This window comes from Accipiter gentilis, chromosome 22, assembly GCF_929443795.1.
Source record: "Accipiter gentilis chromosome 22, bAccGen1.1, whole genome shotgun sequence".
Lineage (NCBI taxonomy): Eukaryota > Metazoa > Chordata > Aves > Accipitriformes > Accipitridae > Astur > Astur gentilis.
Window position 1 is genome coordinate 2702597 of NC_064901.1, and position 20674 is coordinate 2723270.

The 20674-nt window shown below is 47.2% G+C and overlaps 2 protein-coding genes across 3 annotated transcripts in view; one reads left to right on the forward strand and one right to left on the reverse strand.

Annotated features, from left to right (window-relative positions):
- The window catches only part of ANGEL1 (angel homolog 1), a 30486-nt gene extending 15918 nt beyond the window's left edge, over window positions 1-14568 (forward strand). Inside the window, exon 11 of the mRNA XM_049825153.1 lies at window positions 14175-14568. Within this exon, the coding sequence (XP_049681110.1) occupies window positions 14175-14185 (11 nt within the window). The 3' untranslated portion in view covers window positions 14186-14568. The remainder of the gene's footprint in view (window positions 1-14174) is intronic.
- On the reverse strand, window positions 33-15296 carry VASH1 (vasohibin 1). 2 transcript variants are annotated; one of them, XR_007509125.1, is made up of 8 exons: window positions 15001-15296; window positions 10040-10128; window positions 8891-8947; window positions 7727-7801; window positions 6316-6697; window positions 5835-5947; window positions 5035-5238; window positions 33-4812 (listed from the first exon to the last, which is right to left on the reverse strand). XR_007509125.1 is itself a non-coding variant. In XM_049825154.1 (7 exons), the coding sequence occupies exons 1-7, from the start codon at window positions 15274-15276 to the stop codon at window positions 5166-5168; spliced, it is 1065 nt and encodes a 354-aa protein (XP_049681111.1). In that variant the 5' UTR covers window positions 15277-15296; the 3' UTR covers window positions 33-5165. The 2 variants fall into 2 exon arrangements, 1 of the variants encoding a protein (XP_049681111.1); XM_049825154.1 differs by having other exon boundaries at window positions 33-5238.
- Between the last annotated feature and the right edge of the window lie 5378 nt (window positions 15297-20674).

Here is a 20674-nt window from a genome sequence, read left to right on the forward strand (position 1 = left end):
AGTTGAAATTGGAAGGAAAGACAGTACAGACATCTTGTTTTCTCTGCACAAGCTGAGAGCAGTACAGAGGCAATTTTATTGTCTAAGTGTCAAAGGAAGCAGGAAGAAGTATCAACATGAGGGCTACGGGAAGTGCAGTAAGAACTAAATCTAAATACAAGTTCTGTGCTGGCTACATAAGAACGCAGAACCACACTGATTAATTACAAAAAGACACATGTGATATTTTTCTTAAAGAAAGAAACCTTCCATTTCTTAGTTCTGAGCTGTACCAGTGATAAAGATGTAAATGGTTTTGGAGCACCCTATCAGTGCTAGAGTAGAATACTGATGTGCATGGAAGGGGACCATTCTGGTCCCACTAGCACCATCTCAGCCCTGACCTGGAGGGAAACTCTGCTCTGCAGAGATTACGGGGGATTCAGTAGCCTTCTGGGCCTAAGTTGAGTTGCTCTTGAGCAGACAGGGCCAGGGCACCACTGAAGGAGAGTGGTTGTGATATAAGTAAACACCTGCTCAGAAAACAGACAAAAATACTAAATTCCCCTAAGGAGTTCAGCTTGGCTGTAGAGGGACCACCTCCACCTTGCTCTGGCAGAGCAAACACCAAGCCAGAATAGCACTTGCTTTCTTAGGTTAAGTTATAAATCCATAATGCATGTCTTAATCTTGACAGGACAACAGTGCAAGACGACTGGAATATGCGGTGTTATTTCAGCCAGACTTGCACACACAGTACGCATGGGACCCAGGGCACCACCTGCTTATATCTAGTGCCTGATCATCAAGACCACTTGAAATACTTCACTTACTTAGAAGGAGAAAGTAGCTAAAGCAACCACTTGAAGTGATTAGCCAGAGCCCCTGGAGCAAGGTCAAGCCCATCTAATCCAGACTCTTGCCCTTTGGCAACAGGCGCATTCTTCTGTTCATTATGGTTTCTTAAACTCTGCAATTAAGGACAGTCATGTTTCAGTCTATACACCACCATATATGAGCCTACCTTAAGGGGCAGGCACCTGATTAAGGCTTTCACCTGAAATACTAAAAGAAAATTTCTTCATGTTAAGCAGATCTAATAACAGCAATACAGCCACTGCATGAACAGAAACTATGTCTCAACCACAGTTCTGGAGTAATTTATTCTGCTAGATCCAAGCATACCATGTACTGACCCATACAGTGCCATACAGGTAAAATAGTCAACTGAAAAAAGCACTCCACTCCCAGCTAAAACACTTGCTAACATACCTTAAGTTCCTAAAGGCTCATTTATCTTATCACCTCAGAGTTAAAAAAAAAAAGGCTAGTGTGTCACAGACTGATGGACACCCAACCCTGCTCTTTAGTATATGAAGTTTCTGTCAGAATGACACTGTAGCAGAAAGTTTTGCTCACTAATCCATTCACCCATTAAAAAACCTGCAGTTTGCCAGGTATCAAGGGACTTGTGTACATAGAAGTATAAAGAGGAACTCTTATTTCATTACATCTAAAATAGTTTTGCTACTAGTAGGTCAGCATTTGCTCAAGTCTTTCAAAGCTCACCTAGACTTCACATACAACATAGGCAGTGTCTATCCATTCCTAGTGTATGGACACAGTTCCCCTTCCACAGAGTTCAGAAGGACTTGTACTGCAGAACAGACATCAGATGAGACCTACTGAACAATGAAATTTACACCCCAGAGCTACATGAGCAATCATATTAATATTTAACATAATTAACAGAACTCCTCAAGATCTATCTTTTTTGCTCTGCAGGCACCAGGGAGTATGAGTTACTGTCTAGTTCCTTATTTTCATCCCTTCTCTGTAGCTCTAAAGACTGCAGAAGTGAAAGAGACTCATCTCCAGCCTTTTTTTTCCCTTATAGTTAAAGGCAGACAGACCAGAAGCCAGAGCAGGTGGATGAGGGAGGAAAGAAGTGGAAGTGTAAAAGTTTGTCTTTCATTGTACCCTCAGGTTTCATACGGCATGAAACTGGTTGCACTAATCCTCTCTGTCACAGGGAGACACTGTCTTGTTTGTTAGCAAGGAAGCTAAGATTTGTATTTAAGTGATTCATCTTGTTACTAAGATGGGGGAGCAAGAAGGGGCAATTGTTTGGTCATTTTCTAGTTTCTTGCACCATCTGCTAAACTGGAGATTCACCAATAGTAAGGGGCAGGAATTCTACCACACAGAGAAACATAGTAGAAGGCTTGGAATAGTAACCCTAGCAGAGGGCTCATGTCTGCTCCTGTGTCCATCTTGGGAAGTCATCAACATTAGATATATAAGAAGAATTAAATGCCTCCTGATTTACATAATTGTGCAACTAAATCTTGAAAGAGCATATTCTTGTCTGGCTACAGCTGAGGATTAAGAGACCTTGAACTCTACCTGTCATTCATTCCTTAAACATCCACTTCCTTTGGTTTTCTAAGCTATTGGCCTTGGTTACATCCTGCAGGAAAGCACTTAATTACCAGGTCACACAAAGCATTTTGTTTTAAGCCATTCTGCCCTGGTGATCTAACTGCTGAGCATCCCTTTTACCCTGCTCTCAAGAATGCATCATTAGCTTGCAGCTGACCCCTCACTTGCCCCATCTGTTTTGAAGTCTTCCTCCTTCCAACACACTTCCCCTCCTTTCCACCTAAGAAGGCTCAAGTCTGTCCAGCTATTGAATGTGCTCTGTATGAAGCTACTAATTATTCTCAAGAGCTTCCCAGTTACTCTCAATTAACTAACAAACCAAGCAACCAAAGTCATGATGAGGATGCATCCTAGTTTTATCTAAGGGGCTTTTATAATTTGTTTTCTGGATTTCATCCACTTTAATAAAACCTGACATTGTCTCCCTTGCTGACTGCTGCTTGTATTTATCGTATGATTCACAGTGGCACCTGAACTGTCAGTCCGCTGCATAGCAAACATTATGCAAAGGCAGTGTGTGGCTTCCAAGTGACCCGTATTATTTACAGGTAACCCTTGTACCTTTACAGCTAACATCATCGTTAGCATCCAGACACTAAATATGTTAATTTACAGCTACACAAAACTGACCAGAGGCCACATTCAAATGGGTGCTTGGCTTGCTACTGCTGTCTGATTTCAAAGTGTTGCCTGTAGCTGGAGTGCAAGGGAGGGGACAGGTGTACAACTGCACTGTGGAAACTGGCATCCTGTTCTGGATTAACCTTATCTTGGATCAGCAGCAAGTTCTGCTGCCTCCCTATGGATTGTCCTCCTGGTCATACAGCATAGCAGAAAAGTACAAAGAGAGCTTGGAAGGACAGACTATAGTGGTATGGATATAGCGCCTTGCAAGTTACATCACAGTTAAGGATGTACAATTAGGAACCTGTAAAGCTTGAGTTAAATCGCTTGTGGGTGGTGCTTCAAGGATTAACACTGCTTTAACTGGACAGAAGAGCTGATTTGTTCAGGGATAAGAACCCATTCTCTGCCACCGAAATAGCACTGCTTATATGAGGGTGTGGCAAAGCAATACTGCAACAAAAAACCTGGTAGAGCTAAGCTCCATCATCTTTCTAACAGGTTCACAGGAAAGAATAAACCCACTTCTAACAAAATTAAATGTAGTATTTCAGAAAGTTTAGCTCTTTGTCAGTGCTGTGATAAAACAAGACTCAGTTTCTCTTAAGGATACTCCCGCTCCCAAGCTCAGTTTTTGCATCCTCTAAATCCACCCATCCAGATCACTTGAAGGCCGTGCTGTTCTGACTTCTGGCAACCCCACTGCTTCCAGGCCCTAGGCCTCAAAGAGATGTCTGACAACACTTCAGATTTCTGACAAGCATTACACTGCTTAATCAGTAGTACAACACTTCAGATTTCTGACAAGCATTACACTGCTTAATCAGTAGTACAACACTCCCCTGAAAAGAAGTGTAGGAAGAGTCACGGCTGTAAGCAGGCAGAAAGGCCCAGCCCAGCCCTTTGGGGAAGGCTAGCATAAGTGGTGCTGTTAAATACTGCAGCTATCTGAAGAGCCAAAACACAAGCGCAGCTCTGGGACTGGGGTGGGGAACTACTTTCAGGAGGCTCCAGGCTGAGCTGTCAGGAAAGCAGCTGCAATCTCTTCGAGCAGGGCTTCCCAGCAACAGGTGTCTGTAACCCTAGCACTAACACTACAGTGAGGAAGGAGCAAGACCCTTGCAGAAAGGAAAAATGCTTGTAAAACCTGTTCACATCATTAAATCCTCCTTTAACTTTTACTCTTAAAACTCATACCTCAGCGACTGAAGTGCCTTCTGCAAGCTTTCACAGTAGCAGTCACTAGAAGTTAAGAGAGAAGGCTGATGAAGAGGTGACTCAAAGTTCAGGCTTCCCACCAGCTGCTGCCTGCCCCTGTGTCCACTGCTGAGATGATTGAGGTCTCTGTGCCTGTTTTCATATGGCAATGGCATAGGCACATCCTGACCCACTCAGCCACAAAAGGACTTAGAGCAACAGCTCACCAGCATCGCAGTGGGTAAAGAGGATCATCATCCCACTGTCTGCCCCCTCAGAGACAACGAAATGCTTTGAAATAGGCAGGACTAAACACACAAGATGTGGTTTCTCCGGATGAGAGGCCCTTGTATGATCAATTTATCAGGCTGAGCAAATTCGGCCCTGTCTCTCGCAAGAGCAACGCTAAACAAAGTGTTCATAATGACAAAACCAGGAGTTTTTGCACAAGATGCGGGGTCTGTCCCATTCCAGCATCACTTCTCCCTCAGCCCTGCAGGCCTTGCATAGGTTGAAGACTTCTCTGCAGACAGGGAAGAAGTACAGTCGACAAGATGCTTCATCTACTTGCTGTCAACACAAAAAAATTGATAGCAAGTCTGCTGGCCCCACTCACTTCATATTCTTTCTGCTGCAAACTCCCACAAATGTAGAGATTTTATTTTTTTTTTTTTTTTTTTTTAAAAAATACTTGCTTCAGTGAATTAAGATGGACACCTCTCCCAGAAACAGGCAGGTGAATCCTCTGGGACCCATGGGATCCAGCTCTGGGACTAGCCCACTAGGAAGTACCTGGGAAGATCAGCACTCTCTTCTGCTCCTGCTCCCCTGTCCCCTTTGTCAGAATCACTGCAGGTGGATCCAGGTCCCAACTGTGGCCAGCAAGAAGTCTGTGGAGCCAGGCACACAAGGCACAGCTCTCTTCACACCCGGATCTGGTACCCATTGAGGTCTGGCATGGCTTTGGAATCGGCAGGCTTCTTCTCACCAGATGGCCTGTGAGCAAAGAGGGTAAGAACTATTCAGAAACTGGTTTTTTTTCAGTTGGGAGGTGCTGCACATAGAGATGGCAGCACACGAAAAGGTACAGGAAAGCTTCAGACTTATCCTACGCCACTGAGGGCAGGATTATTCTACCACCTCCAGTAACTCTCCCAATGATCTCCACAGAAGAGAACGCAGGTTAGGAGGAGTAGGAAGTCCACTCTGATACCCCAGATCTGTTTCAGGAAAACAATCTCACTGACAGCAGTAATTTTTGGAATCTCTTTGGGGCACATGTCTATGAGACACCAGAGCTCAGACCCCTGTGTAAGGTTAAATATCAGCTACCAAGATCACTGCCTATTTGAGCTGCCTTCCTCCTCCCTGCCAAAACAAAAAAACCCCAGCTGTCCCCACACTCCCCAAGCAATGATAAACTCACAAAGACACAGACTAGGGAAGAATGCTACTGCAGGTCAGAGAAGTAACCCCTATTATAAAGAACCCCAGTAAGACATCAGAAGGATCCAAAACCAGACAGCAAGGTGGAGTCTATGAGTAAAACAGAGATGCTCTAGATAGGTCTCCTGCCCAGCAGCCCCACTCACCGTCGGTCCCCACGGCTGTTGCGCCGATGGGGGCTGGCCTGACCTCTTTGTGGGGACGAGACATCTTTCTTTCTGTCCTTGGTGGGAGATGGTGGCCCAGTTCCTTTGCCAATCTGCCAGAAAAATTAAAGTAAGAGCAACATGAGCAGAAAACCAATACAAGAAGTAACCAGAAAACACAAAGCCTAACAACGATTAATTATATGGGAATAAAAGACAAAAAGGCAAGACAAGTGCACCGAAAATGCAAAAGCCAGTAACAGCTATGGCTCCAAGGACTGTATATAGTCCAAGCTAATTGCAACTGCAGTAGTGCACCAGTTTCCATTAGGGGACCAAAGGAAAAGAGTCCCTGGCCTCCAATTCACCCTCTACTGCACCATCTTGGAGAGTGTCCTGCCACTTCATTCCCCTAGCACACCATCAGACAGGCAAGACAGCAGAGGCAGCAGCAAACAACTTCTCCATCCTTGCGGCTTACCTTCAGCCTCATATCACGGGCATGTCTCTCAAGCTCTTTGCGGAAGTCTTCCCGGGTTAGCTTGTCTAGATCCAGGATGGAGTGCTTCCACTCAATCTGCTCCACACTGTGTGGGTCATGGGACACACAGTGGCCCAGCTTCACCTTTTTGAGAGTGTGCCAGCAGCGGCGATATGCCTCCTCAAAGTCAAAGATGAGTTCGCTCAGTGTGCGGAAGACAGGTGCTTTGTACATGAGCTCTTCACGTCGGCTGATGCCCAGTGCCCCATAGCGGCCTCCAAAGTTCACCCCCAGCACAATGTGTCGGAAGTAGTTCCCTGAGAAGTGGGTTTTGAAGCTGATGGGGAAACGGTCCAGCGTGGTCATGTTGTTGGTGAGGTAACTGACAGCAGCCACTATTCAGGAAACAACCAGTGATACCATTTTCTTGACAACATTCTTCTTGCTCCAAACCCTCCCAGCCTGCTCAGCAGCACTAATTCAGGCATCATATAGGCAGGATTTGTTGTGCAGATCAAAAGTGCAGCTCATTGCAAGCTGCCCTGCTTTCATGTGGGTCATGGGGAAACCAGATTTGCCCTCTTCAACAAGACCGTCAACAAAGAGAAGTTAATTTCAAGGCAGTTTGGTGATGCAGAAGTTGCAATGCTAACACCTCAAGTGTACTGTATTCCATAGCTCTCAAACTGTTAACACTGTAGCATTATTCCTCAGTTTGTTTTAGTCTGTTTTACTAACTACTACTTCACACACAAACCAAGGAACCTTTAGGACAAAATACTCATCAGACTACCCTTTGGAACCATTCACTTGCCATCTCTGCCTCCAGGTGGCTTTGCCAATGTGCATCAAGAATCTATAGCCCGAGTAACATAGACTAAGCCTGGAAGATAGCTAGGAAAGATGCGTACTTAAAGATGACACATGTCTAGAATTAATAAAGGTATTGCCTAAGCTGGCAGGCAGTGTTAGACATAATAGTAAAGTGACATACACCATAATTAGAAGCTGGGGAGGATCCCTAACTTATTTTAATGTAGAACACACGCAGGCAACGTTGCAGTAGGGGAACAATGTTATCCAGAAGGGACTTCCTGACCTAACTCTAGCTAATATTTTTTCCCTCTTTAGATGTTCCTTAGATCCTTTATCTTTTACTCACTTGTAGAGTTGTCCAGAGCAGCACCACCCTTCTTGGGTAAGGAGGAGCAACTCCGAATAACTAGTTCTGATATTTCAGAGAATTACTTGGATTTGGATTTTAATGGTGGGTTTTTTGGGAGAACTGGGGAGGGAAAACAGTGGGATGTGAGGTTTGGTGACAATATTATCAGCAGCCTCAAAGCATGAGAAAGCAGAGGAAGAAACACAAGGATGGGCAGACATGCACAATTCCAAGAGGAAAGGATACATTCCCAGGATCACAGCTTCCAGGCATTTTATTGGCAGGGCCTCTTTGGTCATTTCTTTGGCCAGGTCCATCAGCCTGCAGAGTGGGACAAGGGAAAGACGAGGACAGTTAGAGGGCTTGTGCTATGCAAGTACAGCCAGTTCAGCCCTTTTGCACCATATACGTAAGGTAGGTTTCCAGGAGAGTGGGTGGCCCACTGTGGACAGGGAACAGAAGAAAATATCTTCTTTAGGAATGTACTAAATCCAATCCAGGTCTCTATCACATGCTCTCTATCGCTGCTTACAAAGAACTCCCTTCAGTGAGTTACGGCAAAGCTTCCTACTAGGCCAGCCTCTGTTCTCGGGGAAACCACAGCACTTGGCTCAGTGAGTTCTGGATGCACAACAATGTGACCAGAAGCAGAAGCCTCAAAGGACCAAGAGCCAGCAATGTTTGCCTCACAAGGTTCAAGGACAGTGAAGCCCTCTGTCATCAACCCTACTCTCTGTTCAACAAATACTGTGGAGGACACATTCCACTGATTATAACACAAGACATTTGGGGTCACATGAGTCTATGGACTAGACCAATAGTAAGAAGCCAATCTTAGAAGACTCTCAATATGCTGGCCAAGAAAGTCAATGAACATCAGGTGTTTATCTCCAGGAACTTATGGGGCACTGCTCTTCCCCAAATCTGCAGTTAGGAGAATCCCCCTTTTCCTTCAAAGTATGAGACACCAAAAGCTTAGTGAGCCTGGATTCTGCAAAGGCATTCACAGGAGCTATGAAGTTAGACCTGTAAAGATACTTGGCTTTTACAGAGCTTGTTTAGGGCAGGACCTAATTTCAGAATCCATCAGAAGTTCATAGAGTTATATTCCAATTAGAAGCAGGCAGAATCTGCACATCTTTGAAATACATTTACATTATTTTAGGGTATTTACTGATTCACGACAAAAAAACCTACTCTTGTCCTTGAGAAAGGACAGACACAGCTCTGCCCAGCCGTGCCCCAGGCAACAGACAATAAAGTCGCCTAAAGTAGGATGAAGCTGCAGTAGTGAAAGCCCTGAGTGCCACCTAGACCTTGGCCAGGGGGTGGAAGGAAAAGCAGTGGGTATAGCAAGGCCCCAACATCTTAAATCAAGGATTAAATGCTGTAGGGGCTGCCAGCACTTACCCAGTCAGAGGTCTGCTCTTCTTAATTTCAAAGAATTGTGTCCCAGTGTGATTGTACCTGGAGGCAAGAAGTTAAGGGCTTGGCAGCTTGGAAACTAGAGTTTGAAGAAAACCTGTCTGAAGAACTTCCATGTTACTATTCTCAAAGCAAAGTCATCATCTCACAAACAAAAAAGCAATGCAAGAAAGACCCACCTACCTTTCCTGCATTTCTCCCATTTGTAGTCCCTCCTCACTTCCACTGTATTTCCTTCTTGTCAATTCTTTTCTTTTCTCCTCCCCACACACAGGTTTCCACTCCATTTCCCAAATGTCCATGCTGACAGCACATGGTCTGCTCAGCTTTCCAGTTACCAGAGCAGAACAAAGTTTGATGTCTGCCTGCTCCGGTCTGCACAGAATGCATGGAGCATTGAAACATTCATGGTACCTTATTCTAAGACTGACTGGCACCCAATCCCGAGCACAACCACCTTAGATGGATGAGAGGTGCCAAAAGGTCTGCCTTCGTACCTTGTTTTAGGGCTGAAGCCAGAGCTAGCTCTGCATCTCATCAGTGACATTAGACTGTGCTTGCATGGCACATACCTGCTGTCCAGCACAACAGGGATGGAGAAATCTCATTCCCAGGAGAGAGTCACACAGGCAGCTCTGCATATAAAGGGGCAGGATACCACAGATGCACAAAAGCAGGGTGGCTGACTGTCCTTAGCTACAGAGGAGTGTTGGAGTAGGATGACCTGAGAGGCAGTCTTCTCACCACCACAGCTCACCCATGCTTTAACAGTGAGGTGACAGTTTGTAGTCCAGCTGATATCCAGCTGTTAGGGTCTCAAATATGCATAATTTTAACAAAATGGCACTGTAAAGCCACTGACCTAGAAGGGTGGGTAGTGGGGAAAGGGCCTTGACAACACACCCATTTGTTACATGGAGGGAACAGAATCAGAAGGTAGCTCTAGCAGAAGAGAAACACAGCTGCAAAACAAACCATCATCCCAAGTCCAGCTTCCTGTTTTCAGGGAGCAAGTTTCAGTTCCCCTCCAGCTACAACAGAATGAGCTTTTCTGTTCTTCAGAAGGGAAGAAAGTCTCCTTTCTCCCTCCTGCTGGGTTATCACACCAGTGGCTAAGGTAACGGTAAAGGATACTGAAGCTCCCTGATGTAGCGCTGTACAGCTTCCAGGCGCTCAGGGATGGGGGTGGATGGCTGGAACGCAGGCACACTTGGTATGGGAATCTGAAATGGGGAGCAGAACTTAAATCACTGCTTCCAAACCTCTCCAGCTTCTTGCTGAACTCAGTGGCATAAAGCTACAGGGAGCATGTTCCTCTGAAAGAAGCCCCTTCTTGCTGCCCGAAGCGACCACGCCAGGAACACTCCTCTGTTCCCACACTGATAACTGGGAAGGGACTCAGAACGAAGCACTATGACAGAGCTGCAAGAGAAACTGTGTGAAAGGGTCCTGCATTTAGGCAACATTACATTGGAAGAATTACATAAAATTAACTGATGAGGCAAGGTGTGAGATAGGAAAGCTATCGCCTGAGGGAGCTTGGCCTAATTTGAGTATGGAAACTGGAAGACACAAAACAAAAATAAGAAGAGAGAGGCAAAAACAGAGAATGACTTTCCCCAAGGACACCGGAGCATGGAACAGTCCTGTAAGCAAGGGTATAAAGGTCCCTCAGTGCCTCCTAGGATCTCGGGTGAGTTGGCACTGACTAGGACACAGGCTTGACAGCATCATGACTCCCCCCTCTGCAATGTCTGTTGTTTTGAATTACGTGGTCATGGAATGATGTCTGAAAGTTCACCATTCTGTCCCATTCTGAGGCCTCAGCCTTATGGGTCCAGTCAGATTTTTCTCACCATTTGTTCTACAGGGGGTAACTCCAAATGGTCAGTAGCTGAGCAAATGTGTCTAAGGAAAGAAAAGGGTCCTGTCCACAGGACAAATATAAATGGAGAAGACACAAATTTGGTGCGACTGACAGGCTTGGAGAAACAGCCTAGCATTTTTCCTCTAAAGGATAGCTCATGCCTTGCACACCCCCCTCTGATACCAGACTGCAGCTTTTCACAGCAGTTTGGTTTTTAGCATTTCAATTCCTCCTCAGACTTCCCCCAGAGCTGGGCTATCCCCAGCTAAGAAAGAGTGAGTCAGAACCAGATCTTCCCTTGGGCCTTCCACTCTGCTCTGCACAACTGCCTCTGCTGGCCATGGTTTTGTAGCCAGCAGTGTTGCTTAGCCACTCATCACTCTCCACATGTATTTCTGTGGCCCCTCATTTCCATACCTCCCCTTCTTCTGCCCTGGGTTGGCACAAATGACTGGTGAACCAGGTCAGGCACCTGAAACAGCTGAAAGCCGAGCCACCAAGCATGGGTAGTTTTCAGTCAGATCAGTTCCCTGTCCTGGTTTGCCACATGGTTGCACTCTGCTTGTGCCCACACAGCACAGGGGCCAGAGACTGCTTAGCCTTCAGAGATGGGCTGTTGCTGCCTCTGGAAACCATAACCTGTGTTTTTCAGCGCTAAACTCAGTTTCTATCAATTTTCTCTCCTGTTTTGATCTTTCTTTTCTTTTTTTTTTGAAAACTAAGAAGCACCATTTGGCCACTGGTACCCATTTTCCTAGCGCCTCTTGGAGGTGCCAATTGCCATCTCCAGTGCTTCATTTCCATACCCTGGGCGGAGCAAGCAGAGGCACCGGCTGGCTCATTTGCAGGAGACAGCACAGGAGCGGCAGGAGCAGATGTGAAACTGGGTTTGTTTAGCCGCAGCAGGAGCAGGGAAGGCTCCAGAGAGCGGCACAGGGATGGAGCCATCTCTGGAACCGCACAAGCTGAGTCAGTTTGGATGTTGTGAGCTGACACACTGAGTCACAGGAAATCATTTCCAGGCAGAAACAATGAAAAGAGGTAACAACCAGGACAGTCTGACTATTTAACTTTGTTTCATGCCTTCAGCATTGAGACTTTCATGCTTTTTAAGGGTAGACAGATTAAGTGCATGTTGACAGCACAGATGAATGATTCTGGGTAGTTACTCCTCCCTTTACTAGTACAGACCCCCAGATCCCCTTTTCCTCAAAGGACTGTGCAACACTGAGACAGCGTAATGGCAACCAGTTCAGCTGTGGACTAGTTAATGCAGAAGAGCCTCCTGCACCTCAAGTAATTAAACTGATGAAAGTACAGCTTGCTCTCTCTCTCAGATCTGGGCCTGCAGCCCAGACTGGGCTACAGTTTCTTTTGCATCAGGTCTATAGTGTTTTAATGGGGCAATAGAAGCCGGAGGAGAGGAATAAGGTCTCCATTCCTCAATCACACACTGACAGCATAGAGACCCTAATGCTTTCTTCTTACCCAGCATCATCCACTGCACATCTTAGAAGGGCTATAAATATTAGGCAGTCTTCACAATCCTCCAGAAAGCAGAGAGGAATTTATTTGTAACAGAAAAGATAGGAAATCAGATCTATTTTGCTTTCCTTTTAGTTATTCTGAAAGCTGGAGAGAGAGCCAGGAAGAGAGCCCAGATTTCCCAGAGCACATACCTCTGCCAGGCTTAGCAGACTAACTGAACACGTCCTTGGTCTCTCACCACTTGTATGGAGAGGTTGCATCACCCCACTCCTAGATTCATGCACCCCCACAGGCTGGCTATATGTGTGGGATTGGGACTCTGCTTTTGGAAAGGGGATCCTGAGAACAACAGAGATGTTAATGTACAGCGAGCCATGCTGTACATGAGACAAGGCAGATGGGAGAGGGGCACAGACAAAGCTCCACCCTTGTCCATATCACAGAGGTGCTTTTTTGGCCAGCCTAGTTTAGCAATAGTTTCTTTTATGGTGCTTATATGTATCCAAGCTCCTCCCCAATCTTCCTTTTGCAAGCAACATGGGAGCAATACCAATCCCAGTTATTAGCCTGACTAAAGAAATTATTTTTTTCCCATCTCTTCTTGAGCTCATTAGATGCAACTCTTCCTGTCTTTGCCCTGATAATGACCTCATTTAAAATCCATCATTTCTTAATGAGGCAAGCACACATCACTTTGTATTTCCAGCGTGCACCCATTTGATGGTCCCGGCAGCTCCAAGCAAAGCAACACCCCACCCTGTTTCCAGAAAGGAAACAATCTACAGGAGGGTGGCACTTTCAAGCCTAGCATGCGTGCCCAATCAACTATATCCTGCCATAGTGGCACAGCTCACTCGATGCCCACTCACCCCAAATCTACTGGAAGGAAATGGCGACTAGAGGTCTCACATGCCAGTGAAAAGACACAGCCCCTGCAGCTGATCTGAAGAGTAGTACACTCATTGCCCTAATTCCCATCTGTTGCATCAGCCATTCAAAGAAACCTGATGGCACGGAGACAGGTGGTGATATAAGCAGCCCTCAAAAATAAAGACACATCCATAGAGGGAAAAGGGAAATAGGGAAACAGCCCATTCATCCTTGCTGCTTCCTGCATCCCAGCATCCTCTCAGCTGTATAGCTGGTAAGCTTGGGAATGGGATCTCAGATTGCGGAGTGCTGAATAGAGTTTATAGATCTGGTTTCCAAGGGTGCTAGCAGATGCCAAAAAACTGGATAGCCCAATTTCACCTGTTATTGCAAGAGCTCATACCACTTGTGTCCCCTAACCATCACCCTTTGGCACCAAGACTGTAAAGTGAGAACAGTGGAAGTACTTCACATTAAGACCAAAACCAGAGACTGAACACTGTTATTTCCCTCCCTTCATGCACCGGACTCTTGTTTGTGAACTTCTTTCTTCCATTTCCCTCACCTCTCCTGGCCAAATCGGCCCTTTTGGTCAGGAAATTAAGTAGTGTGTGTCCTGATTGATCTGAAACATGTTTTCAGCCTTCACCCAGGCTCAGGACAAAGTCAGAGGTGAGGAAGGAAATCTGAAAAGGAAGGAAAAGTCTAGTGGGGTTAGAATAGGGACTGTAATCAGGATTCAAGGTTTGTTCTGGTTGCTGCCACAGATGCCTATAACTCTTCACTGCACAAAGGCTATTACATCACACGCTTCTCCAGAGTTCCTCACGGAAAGCATTACAGATTGCCTGTGCACTATATAATAGCATATTCTCGCATATTTCAAATTACCTTCCCAAGGAGCTAGGTCCTTGCTAAAAAAGCCCGGGCAGGAAAAACTTCATCTTTTTGTGTTTGAATTTCCTCTGTTTGCATGATGGGAACACTCTGATAACTCGCCAATGGAGTGACACACCAAATGTTTGCCGTGTCTTTTGTTCACAGGATGCCAATGAAAGGGGGAGATCTTTCTCCAGCTGAGGTGCAACACAGATATAGCAACAATCGCAGGAGTTCACATGCAAATGTTTCAGTATGGCACAAGGTTAAGTGAAATGATCACCAGTTCCTCCTTACTTCGTAGAGTTCTCTGCAGCAAGACCAGGAACGGGCTCCGAAATCGCAACATCTGACCCTACAGCAGCAACAAGCTCTGCAGTCGTTCGCTAACTCCTCTTAAAACTCTTTGGCACGAGGAGCCTCTTTTCTGATGGACACCGTTCTGTGCAAGAATGCCTTTCAGTGTGGGAGACTGTACCCAAATCTAATTTCTTCTGGTTCAAAGACTCGCCTCTGCCTGTCTCACCCTCCCACCTCAAGTATTCGGACTCTTCTAATTTAACTCCCCTCACCTTTTCATCATTCATCCAGCCTTCCTCCTTCGGGTAATCCACCTCCATTAGCCATCTGAAGTCTTGTTTTCCAGCAGGGCCTCAGAAGAAGAGGGTGCTGCGGGCGCGGCAGGGCAGAGCAGAGCCGAGCCCCGCAGGCACCCTCCCGCACTCCGAGTCAGAGCGTGGCTTTGCTTCCTGCAAGGGCTCCCCCAGGGGCCCTTTTCCCGAGGGATCGCTCCCAAGCCGGGGAGGCCGGCCTCCACGGGGGGGGGGGGGGGGGCAGGCGAGGGACCCCTCCTAGCGGGATGCCACCGTTTCCCCTCTTCCCGCCCCGTGCCCCGCCGGGGACGGCCCGGCCCGGCCCGGCCGGGGCGCTCCCGCCGGGACCCCGCGCCGCAGCAGCCCCGGGGGGCGGTGGGGGGGTGTGGGTGTCTCACCTTGGGCAGGTCGGCGGCGCCCCGGATCCTCTGCGCCACCCGCTCCCCCTCGGGGTGGATCCTGCCCACATGCCGCCACATCCGCTCCCAGGTGGGCTCGTCCACGGGCAGCCCGCCGCGGTTGACGAAGAAGGGGACGCCGCCGTCGCGGAGGTCCTCCTCGCCCTCCTCCTCCTGCTGCTCCTCGTCCCGCGCCGCCGCCGCCGCCGCCTCGCCGGACGGGGGGTGCCTGGCGGCGGCCGCGGCCCCGCCGCCCCCCGGCGTCGGCATCGGCATCGCCGCCGCCCGCGCTCAGCGCCCGCCGCCCGCCGCCGGGCCGCCGGGGGCCGCGCCCCGCATGGCCGGCGCAGCGGGCACGGGGCGTCACCGCCCCCTCCTCGCCCCCGCAGATATCAAGGCGGAGGGTTTTCGGGGAAAAGGGGAGAAAAAGCCAGGCGGGGCGGCGCCGGGTGCCGCATCAGGCCGCCGCGGCAGGGGAGGCGCCGGCGGCCCAACCGCCCGCGGCAGTGACGGCGGGCACCGCGCGGGGCGGGGCGGGCCTGCCGCCGGGGCGCCCCCGCCGCGCCGCCTCCCGAGCGCTCGGGGGGGCGGGCGGGGACAGCCGCCTCCCCGGCGGATGCTGCATGCGGGGTAACAAAGCCCCCGCGCGGGGCGGGGCGGGGCCGGAATGGGCCGGGCAGGACGCCGCTCCGCTCCCCTCCGGGCAGGGCCGGGCCGGGCCGGGCGGCCTCGCAGGCCCCGGGTCGCGGCGGGCGCTCGCCGCCGTGCCCGGAGCCGGCCTGCTGGCGGGGGCGGGGGTCCCGCTGCCCGCGGGCGATAAGGCCGGGAGGCGGCTGCGGCCGGGTGATAAGGGGGCGGGGCGGGGCGGGAGCGAGCCGCTGGGCGGGGGCGGGGGGGGTGCTAGGGGCGGGGCCACGAGGGGCGGGGCCACGAACCGACCGTTTAACGGTCGCCGAGAGGGGCGGCTCGCGGCCGGGCGCGGGGCTGTTAGCAGGCGGCAGCGAGCGGTCTGCGCTGGGGGTTTAGGTGGGTGAGCAGGGCCGGGGTTGGGCGGCTGGAGGGTCTGGGGAGGTGGCCCCGCTGGAGGTGGGGGCAGGTTTCCAAGCAGAGGTAGCTTCGAGAAGCAGAGGAGCTGGGGTAGAATCCCCAGGTAAAAAGCAGTGAGTCACAGAGAAGGTAACTGGGGTGCTCCTGTTTTGACTTTCGAAGTGGTACAAAGTGGTCGTGCAGGATGGACTTTCCCCGGGTGGGAACTGCATGGCTGGTCCGGGGTGTGCCACATGTAGTGTGCCCTTCATGGGAGGGGCTCAGCGGGGCTCTTCTGCCTGGAAAGAGGCAAAATGCACCTTTATATGAAGTCTGGAGATGCACCACAAGTGAAAGGCTGAGAGCTTTGCTCTGGTTTCATGGTCTGGTTCGCCATTTTGGCCCTCCTGTAGTACTGTGAAGTGTGCAGCTGTGATAGGAGGTTCTCCAAGCAAGGCAGGAGATGTGGAAGCCCATTCTCCAGTGTGTTCCTGGCACAACGGTTGTGTCCTCATCCATAAGAACCAGGCTATGTCCTGCTGTGCACAAGCCTGCTGACTGTGTTTTCTCACCGCCCTGTAATATTAATCCATTTTGAAAGCTCTAGTATAAGAAAAAAGTGCTCTGTAACTTAAGCACCAGGTAAAGAACTGCGTACAATTTAACAGGTCAGCTGTTGAGGAACCTTCTGCAGGCCATCTCTAAATGCTTGCGTTTAGCGCTCCAAACAAAGGGCTGTTGTTCAGCATCAGTGAGAGGAATGAGCAAAACACATCCTGGGTCTGGTTGCCATGGGATTTGATGTGTCCTGAGAACTGGGTATAACCTGTACTGAGTCTGGGAGAAGATTTCCGTGAGAAATGCCACTGTCTCCTGTAATTCTCTGTGGGCAGATATTTACATAAGATCATTTCTGAGATATACTGGAACATACTCAACATTGCCCAAATTGTTGAAAGGTCGATTTCCTTTCAGGAAAATTAAGCTGAATGCATATCCCTGCTTCTTCCTTCTGCCTTCCAAACAAATCACCAGCACTGCTTCATGCAGCCTACATGGACTTCTGTAATACTTAAACATATACCTCTTCACTGAATAAGGATTTTCTCTTGAATCTCTTGAGCAGTGCTGATTTATCTCTTCAGTAAGGTTTTTAGTGTTCTTATGGTTGTCTTTGCCTTTTATGTGTGAGCAAGTGGAAACTGGCAGAGGTTCACTCCTTATATCTAAAGAGGTGGCAAAGCCTCTGGCAGGAATTGGTCTGTGGCCCCTGAGTGGATGCGTTTTGTAAGAATAGTTCATACCTTCCCATGTCCTTGGTCCTTTCTTCCCCAGTGGTCCCCAGTTCCTCTACAGACACAGGCCTGGAAGTGTGCCAGTCATGTGATGGCAGTGCACAGGCACGTTGTGGGACATCATCTGCATTTTGGTTGAATGTCAGGTATATTTCCAGTAACAGCACTGGGGAAAGCACAGGGTGCAAAGGCTTTAAATGCTTCTTTTAAAGCTGTATTGCCTCCCCTAGCTGAAACTGAGCACAGCTGTCTGTAGAAGCAAGGATCCTGGGTTTGATTTTGAGCTCCAGCACTAATTCATGGCTGATAATTCACATTGCCTTCTATCCCTCAGCTTTTCCATCTGGAAGAGGGAAATGCTAATAACCCTGACCTGCAGCCAGAGATTCTGTGAAGATTATTTGGCATTTTTGGCACATTAAGAATTATTATTTCCTAAAAATGAAAATAATGTGTTGTAGTAGAAGTGAAATACAATCCTTGTAACTTTAATGCCTTAAAATATATTCTGAAATATCGGTTGGAGGAAATGTAGCTGATAATCATCAGTAGGCCTCAGAATAAGGCTTGTCAGGGGATTTTTGCTTCATTTTCTATTAGTTAATTATTAGGCAGTGTCCCTGCCTTCTGGCCATCACTTTAAATAATTTGGCAGCAGTAGGGGATCAGTATTTTAAGGTAATAACATGGTACTACACTTTGTTTAGGTGGAAGGAGTAAAGCACAGACATATTGAGTGAGTCCCTGCAGGGGGGACTGAACGTAACTAAGGTGACAACAGAGGACAGAGACTTCGTTGCCTCTTCCACACAGCTAGTGTTTCCTCATCCACAAATGTTGTTACCAGTGGTGCAAGCTGTGTAATGGACATTAAACACTGCCTCTAATTTCTGGCAGCAGATTCTTGTGGCTAGGATGATGCCCTCACCAGAAGACCATTCAATTTTTTTTTAATAACAATATAAATCTTTCATTTACCTACGCTCTGTAGAGGAAGACTGTGCAGACGCTCTGTGTGAATCACACCTGAGAATGGTTTAAAGGGGTGAAGTTGTGTTAAGACAGAGTTAAGATTTGCTGGTAATGAAAGAATAAATAACATTGATAAAGGATTGAAATTAAGTCAGAACTTCTCTGAATAAAGAAGTTATTTCATAAGATATAAAATACTTGATAAAAGTATTCAAGTGGTGTAGAGAGCCTCTCTCCTCTTCTCTCCTCTGCTCTTCTGGGTGAATTGGGAGTTTTTTCTCTGTTGGAGGGGATCCAAAATTTGTTTTTGTAAACACGGATATTTTGTGATAGTGGTGACTTTCTGTTTTTTAATGTCTTTTACATTTTGATTAATATTTTATTTTTTAATTTCTGCCAATCATTTATTATTATTATGTCATTTTGTTTTTTAAAAAATCTTCAAAAGCACTGGACTGTTCTTTAAGCAAAGTCTTTGTGAACTTGCATGGGAGCAATTAAAACACTCACCAGACATTTCTAGTTCTCGATGGCGATTCTAGGCCACTGTTTCCATAGTTTAGTTAGCATACATTTTCTTAGTGTGAACTGGAACCCTTCATTTAAGATCTCAATGGTCTTAAAGTTCTTTTCCAACCTAAGTGATTCTATGATTCTATATAACACTAAATGTTGCTTAGAGCATGAGCAGGGGTTGTGCTGTCTTTATCTGTCTTGGCCTAACTCTTTGTGACCTAAGCTTGTCTATGCCACTAACTTCCTTTTTTGTAACTGTTTCAGAGTGGGTTCCCTTTTCTGTATTCCTGAAAGAGCTCGATGAAAAGCCTCATGTGACAAATCAGCATCTTTCTGAATCTATTTCCCAGAGTTTATTTAGCTCTGAAGCTATTATCAAAACCCACTGAATTTCCATCAGTGTTTTTTACATACTAATTCTATTTAATTTTGTGTGTGTTTGGAATGCTTCTTTCAAAGGTACCTGTAGTTTGTTTAAACTGATTTTCAGAACTTTGCAATTGAGTCACCCAGTGCCTTTGTATCATGCTGGATAGCTTGCAACATACTTTGTGAGGGCTTTTCTCCTGAGAGCTGTATTCCTATGTATCACAGATTCCTTTGCACCCATAGGAAACTTCCTGCAGATTCACATATTTTCATCCAGGCTTGAGTCTACTGGTGGTAGTTATGAGAAGAGGTGAGGAGCCGAAGGGCAGGAAGCGAAGTCTGCAGCTGTCTGACTATGCTTGGGCCCTACAGTGTCTAGCTGAGTCTCACTGCAGAGAGGAATGGGCTGGGAGGGATGTCATGGTGGAGTCCAGGATGGCCTTGACCTGACAGGTTAGCAGAGCTGCTGTGCTCACTGAAGGGATGGGGACGAAACCCGTATAGTTTTTTAGTTGCAAATTCTCTATGCAAAATCATTATATGAGATAATGGTGCTAATTTGGATTCACAGTACTTATGTTCTGTGAACATATTTACATGAACCTTGGCTTTTTTTGTGGAATAAGTGGCGGAGCTGAATTTGTTAAGTCTAGGGGAATAGAACCCTGAGAGGGTACAGTCTTTAGATGTATAAAAGGTCCCTGAAAAAAGCCATGTCTTATGCTTCTAGGGTATATAGGACAAGAACTAATACATGTTTGAAATGTAATGAGAAAGATTCAGATTATACATTAGAAAAAACTTTCCATAAGGACATTGAAAGACTGGAAGACATGGCCTCAGCAAAATATGGAGTCAATAGAACTGAAAAGTTTCAAGTATTGTTCATCAGCCATCAGTCAGGAATTATTACAGTTGGACTCGATAATCTTAAGGGTCTTTTCCAAACTAAATAATTCTATGATTTAATTAGAGTTGATCCTGCCTTTGGGAGGTGGGGAGAGAACCTATATGACCTGTTAAAATCCCTTATGGCCCTTTCTTCTGTGCCTGAAAATCAGTAGCCTAATGTATTGACCACTGAAGGTGGGGTGAGTTTTTGCCAATTTGAAGGGCTCTCTGGATGGTGAAGTAAGGTCAACTTGCTTCCATGAATGACCCTTGCTCATACAAACAGCCTCTTGGATTCCAGTTACTGCACTTAAATGACTGAAATAGTGTGTATCAGGATGGAACAGCAGAGCAGAGTGGCTTAATGGAAGTTTTCTTTGTAATATCTTTTTTACACATTATGTGAACTACCTTTTTAAAGTGTTTGGCTTGTTGTTCGTTTTTTTTTTTTTTTTTAAAGCTGCTTTCAGTTGGAGTGTTGAAACTCATGTCTTAAGTGGTGTTTTTTGTTTGTGTGGTGTTTCCTTTATCTGTGTTTAGTTTTCTCCAGCTCACAACTGTGCTGCCTTTAGCCTGTTCATACAAATGTCTTTATGTGCAATGAA

Coding starts and splice junctions, on each gene's coding strand:
- VASH1 (XM_049825154.1), bottom strand. CDS start 15,276: ATGCCGATGCCGACGCCGGGGGGCGGCGGGGCCGCGGCCGCCGCCAGG. Junction 7,802..8,890: donor AAGAGCAGACCTCTGACTGG/GTAAGTGCTGGC, acceptor CCCACTCTGCAG/GCTGATGGACCTGGCCAAAG. Junction 6,698..7,726: donor GAAGCTGTGATCCTGGGAAT/GTATCCTTTCCT, acceptor GGCTGCTGTCAG/TTACCTCACCAACAACATGA.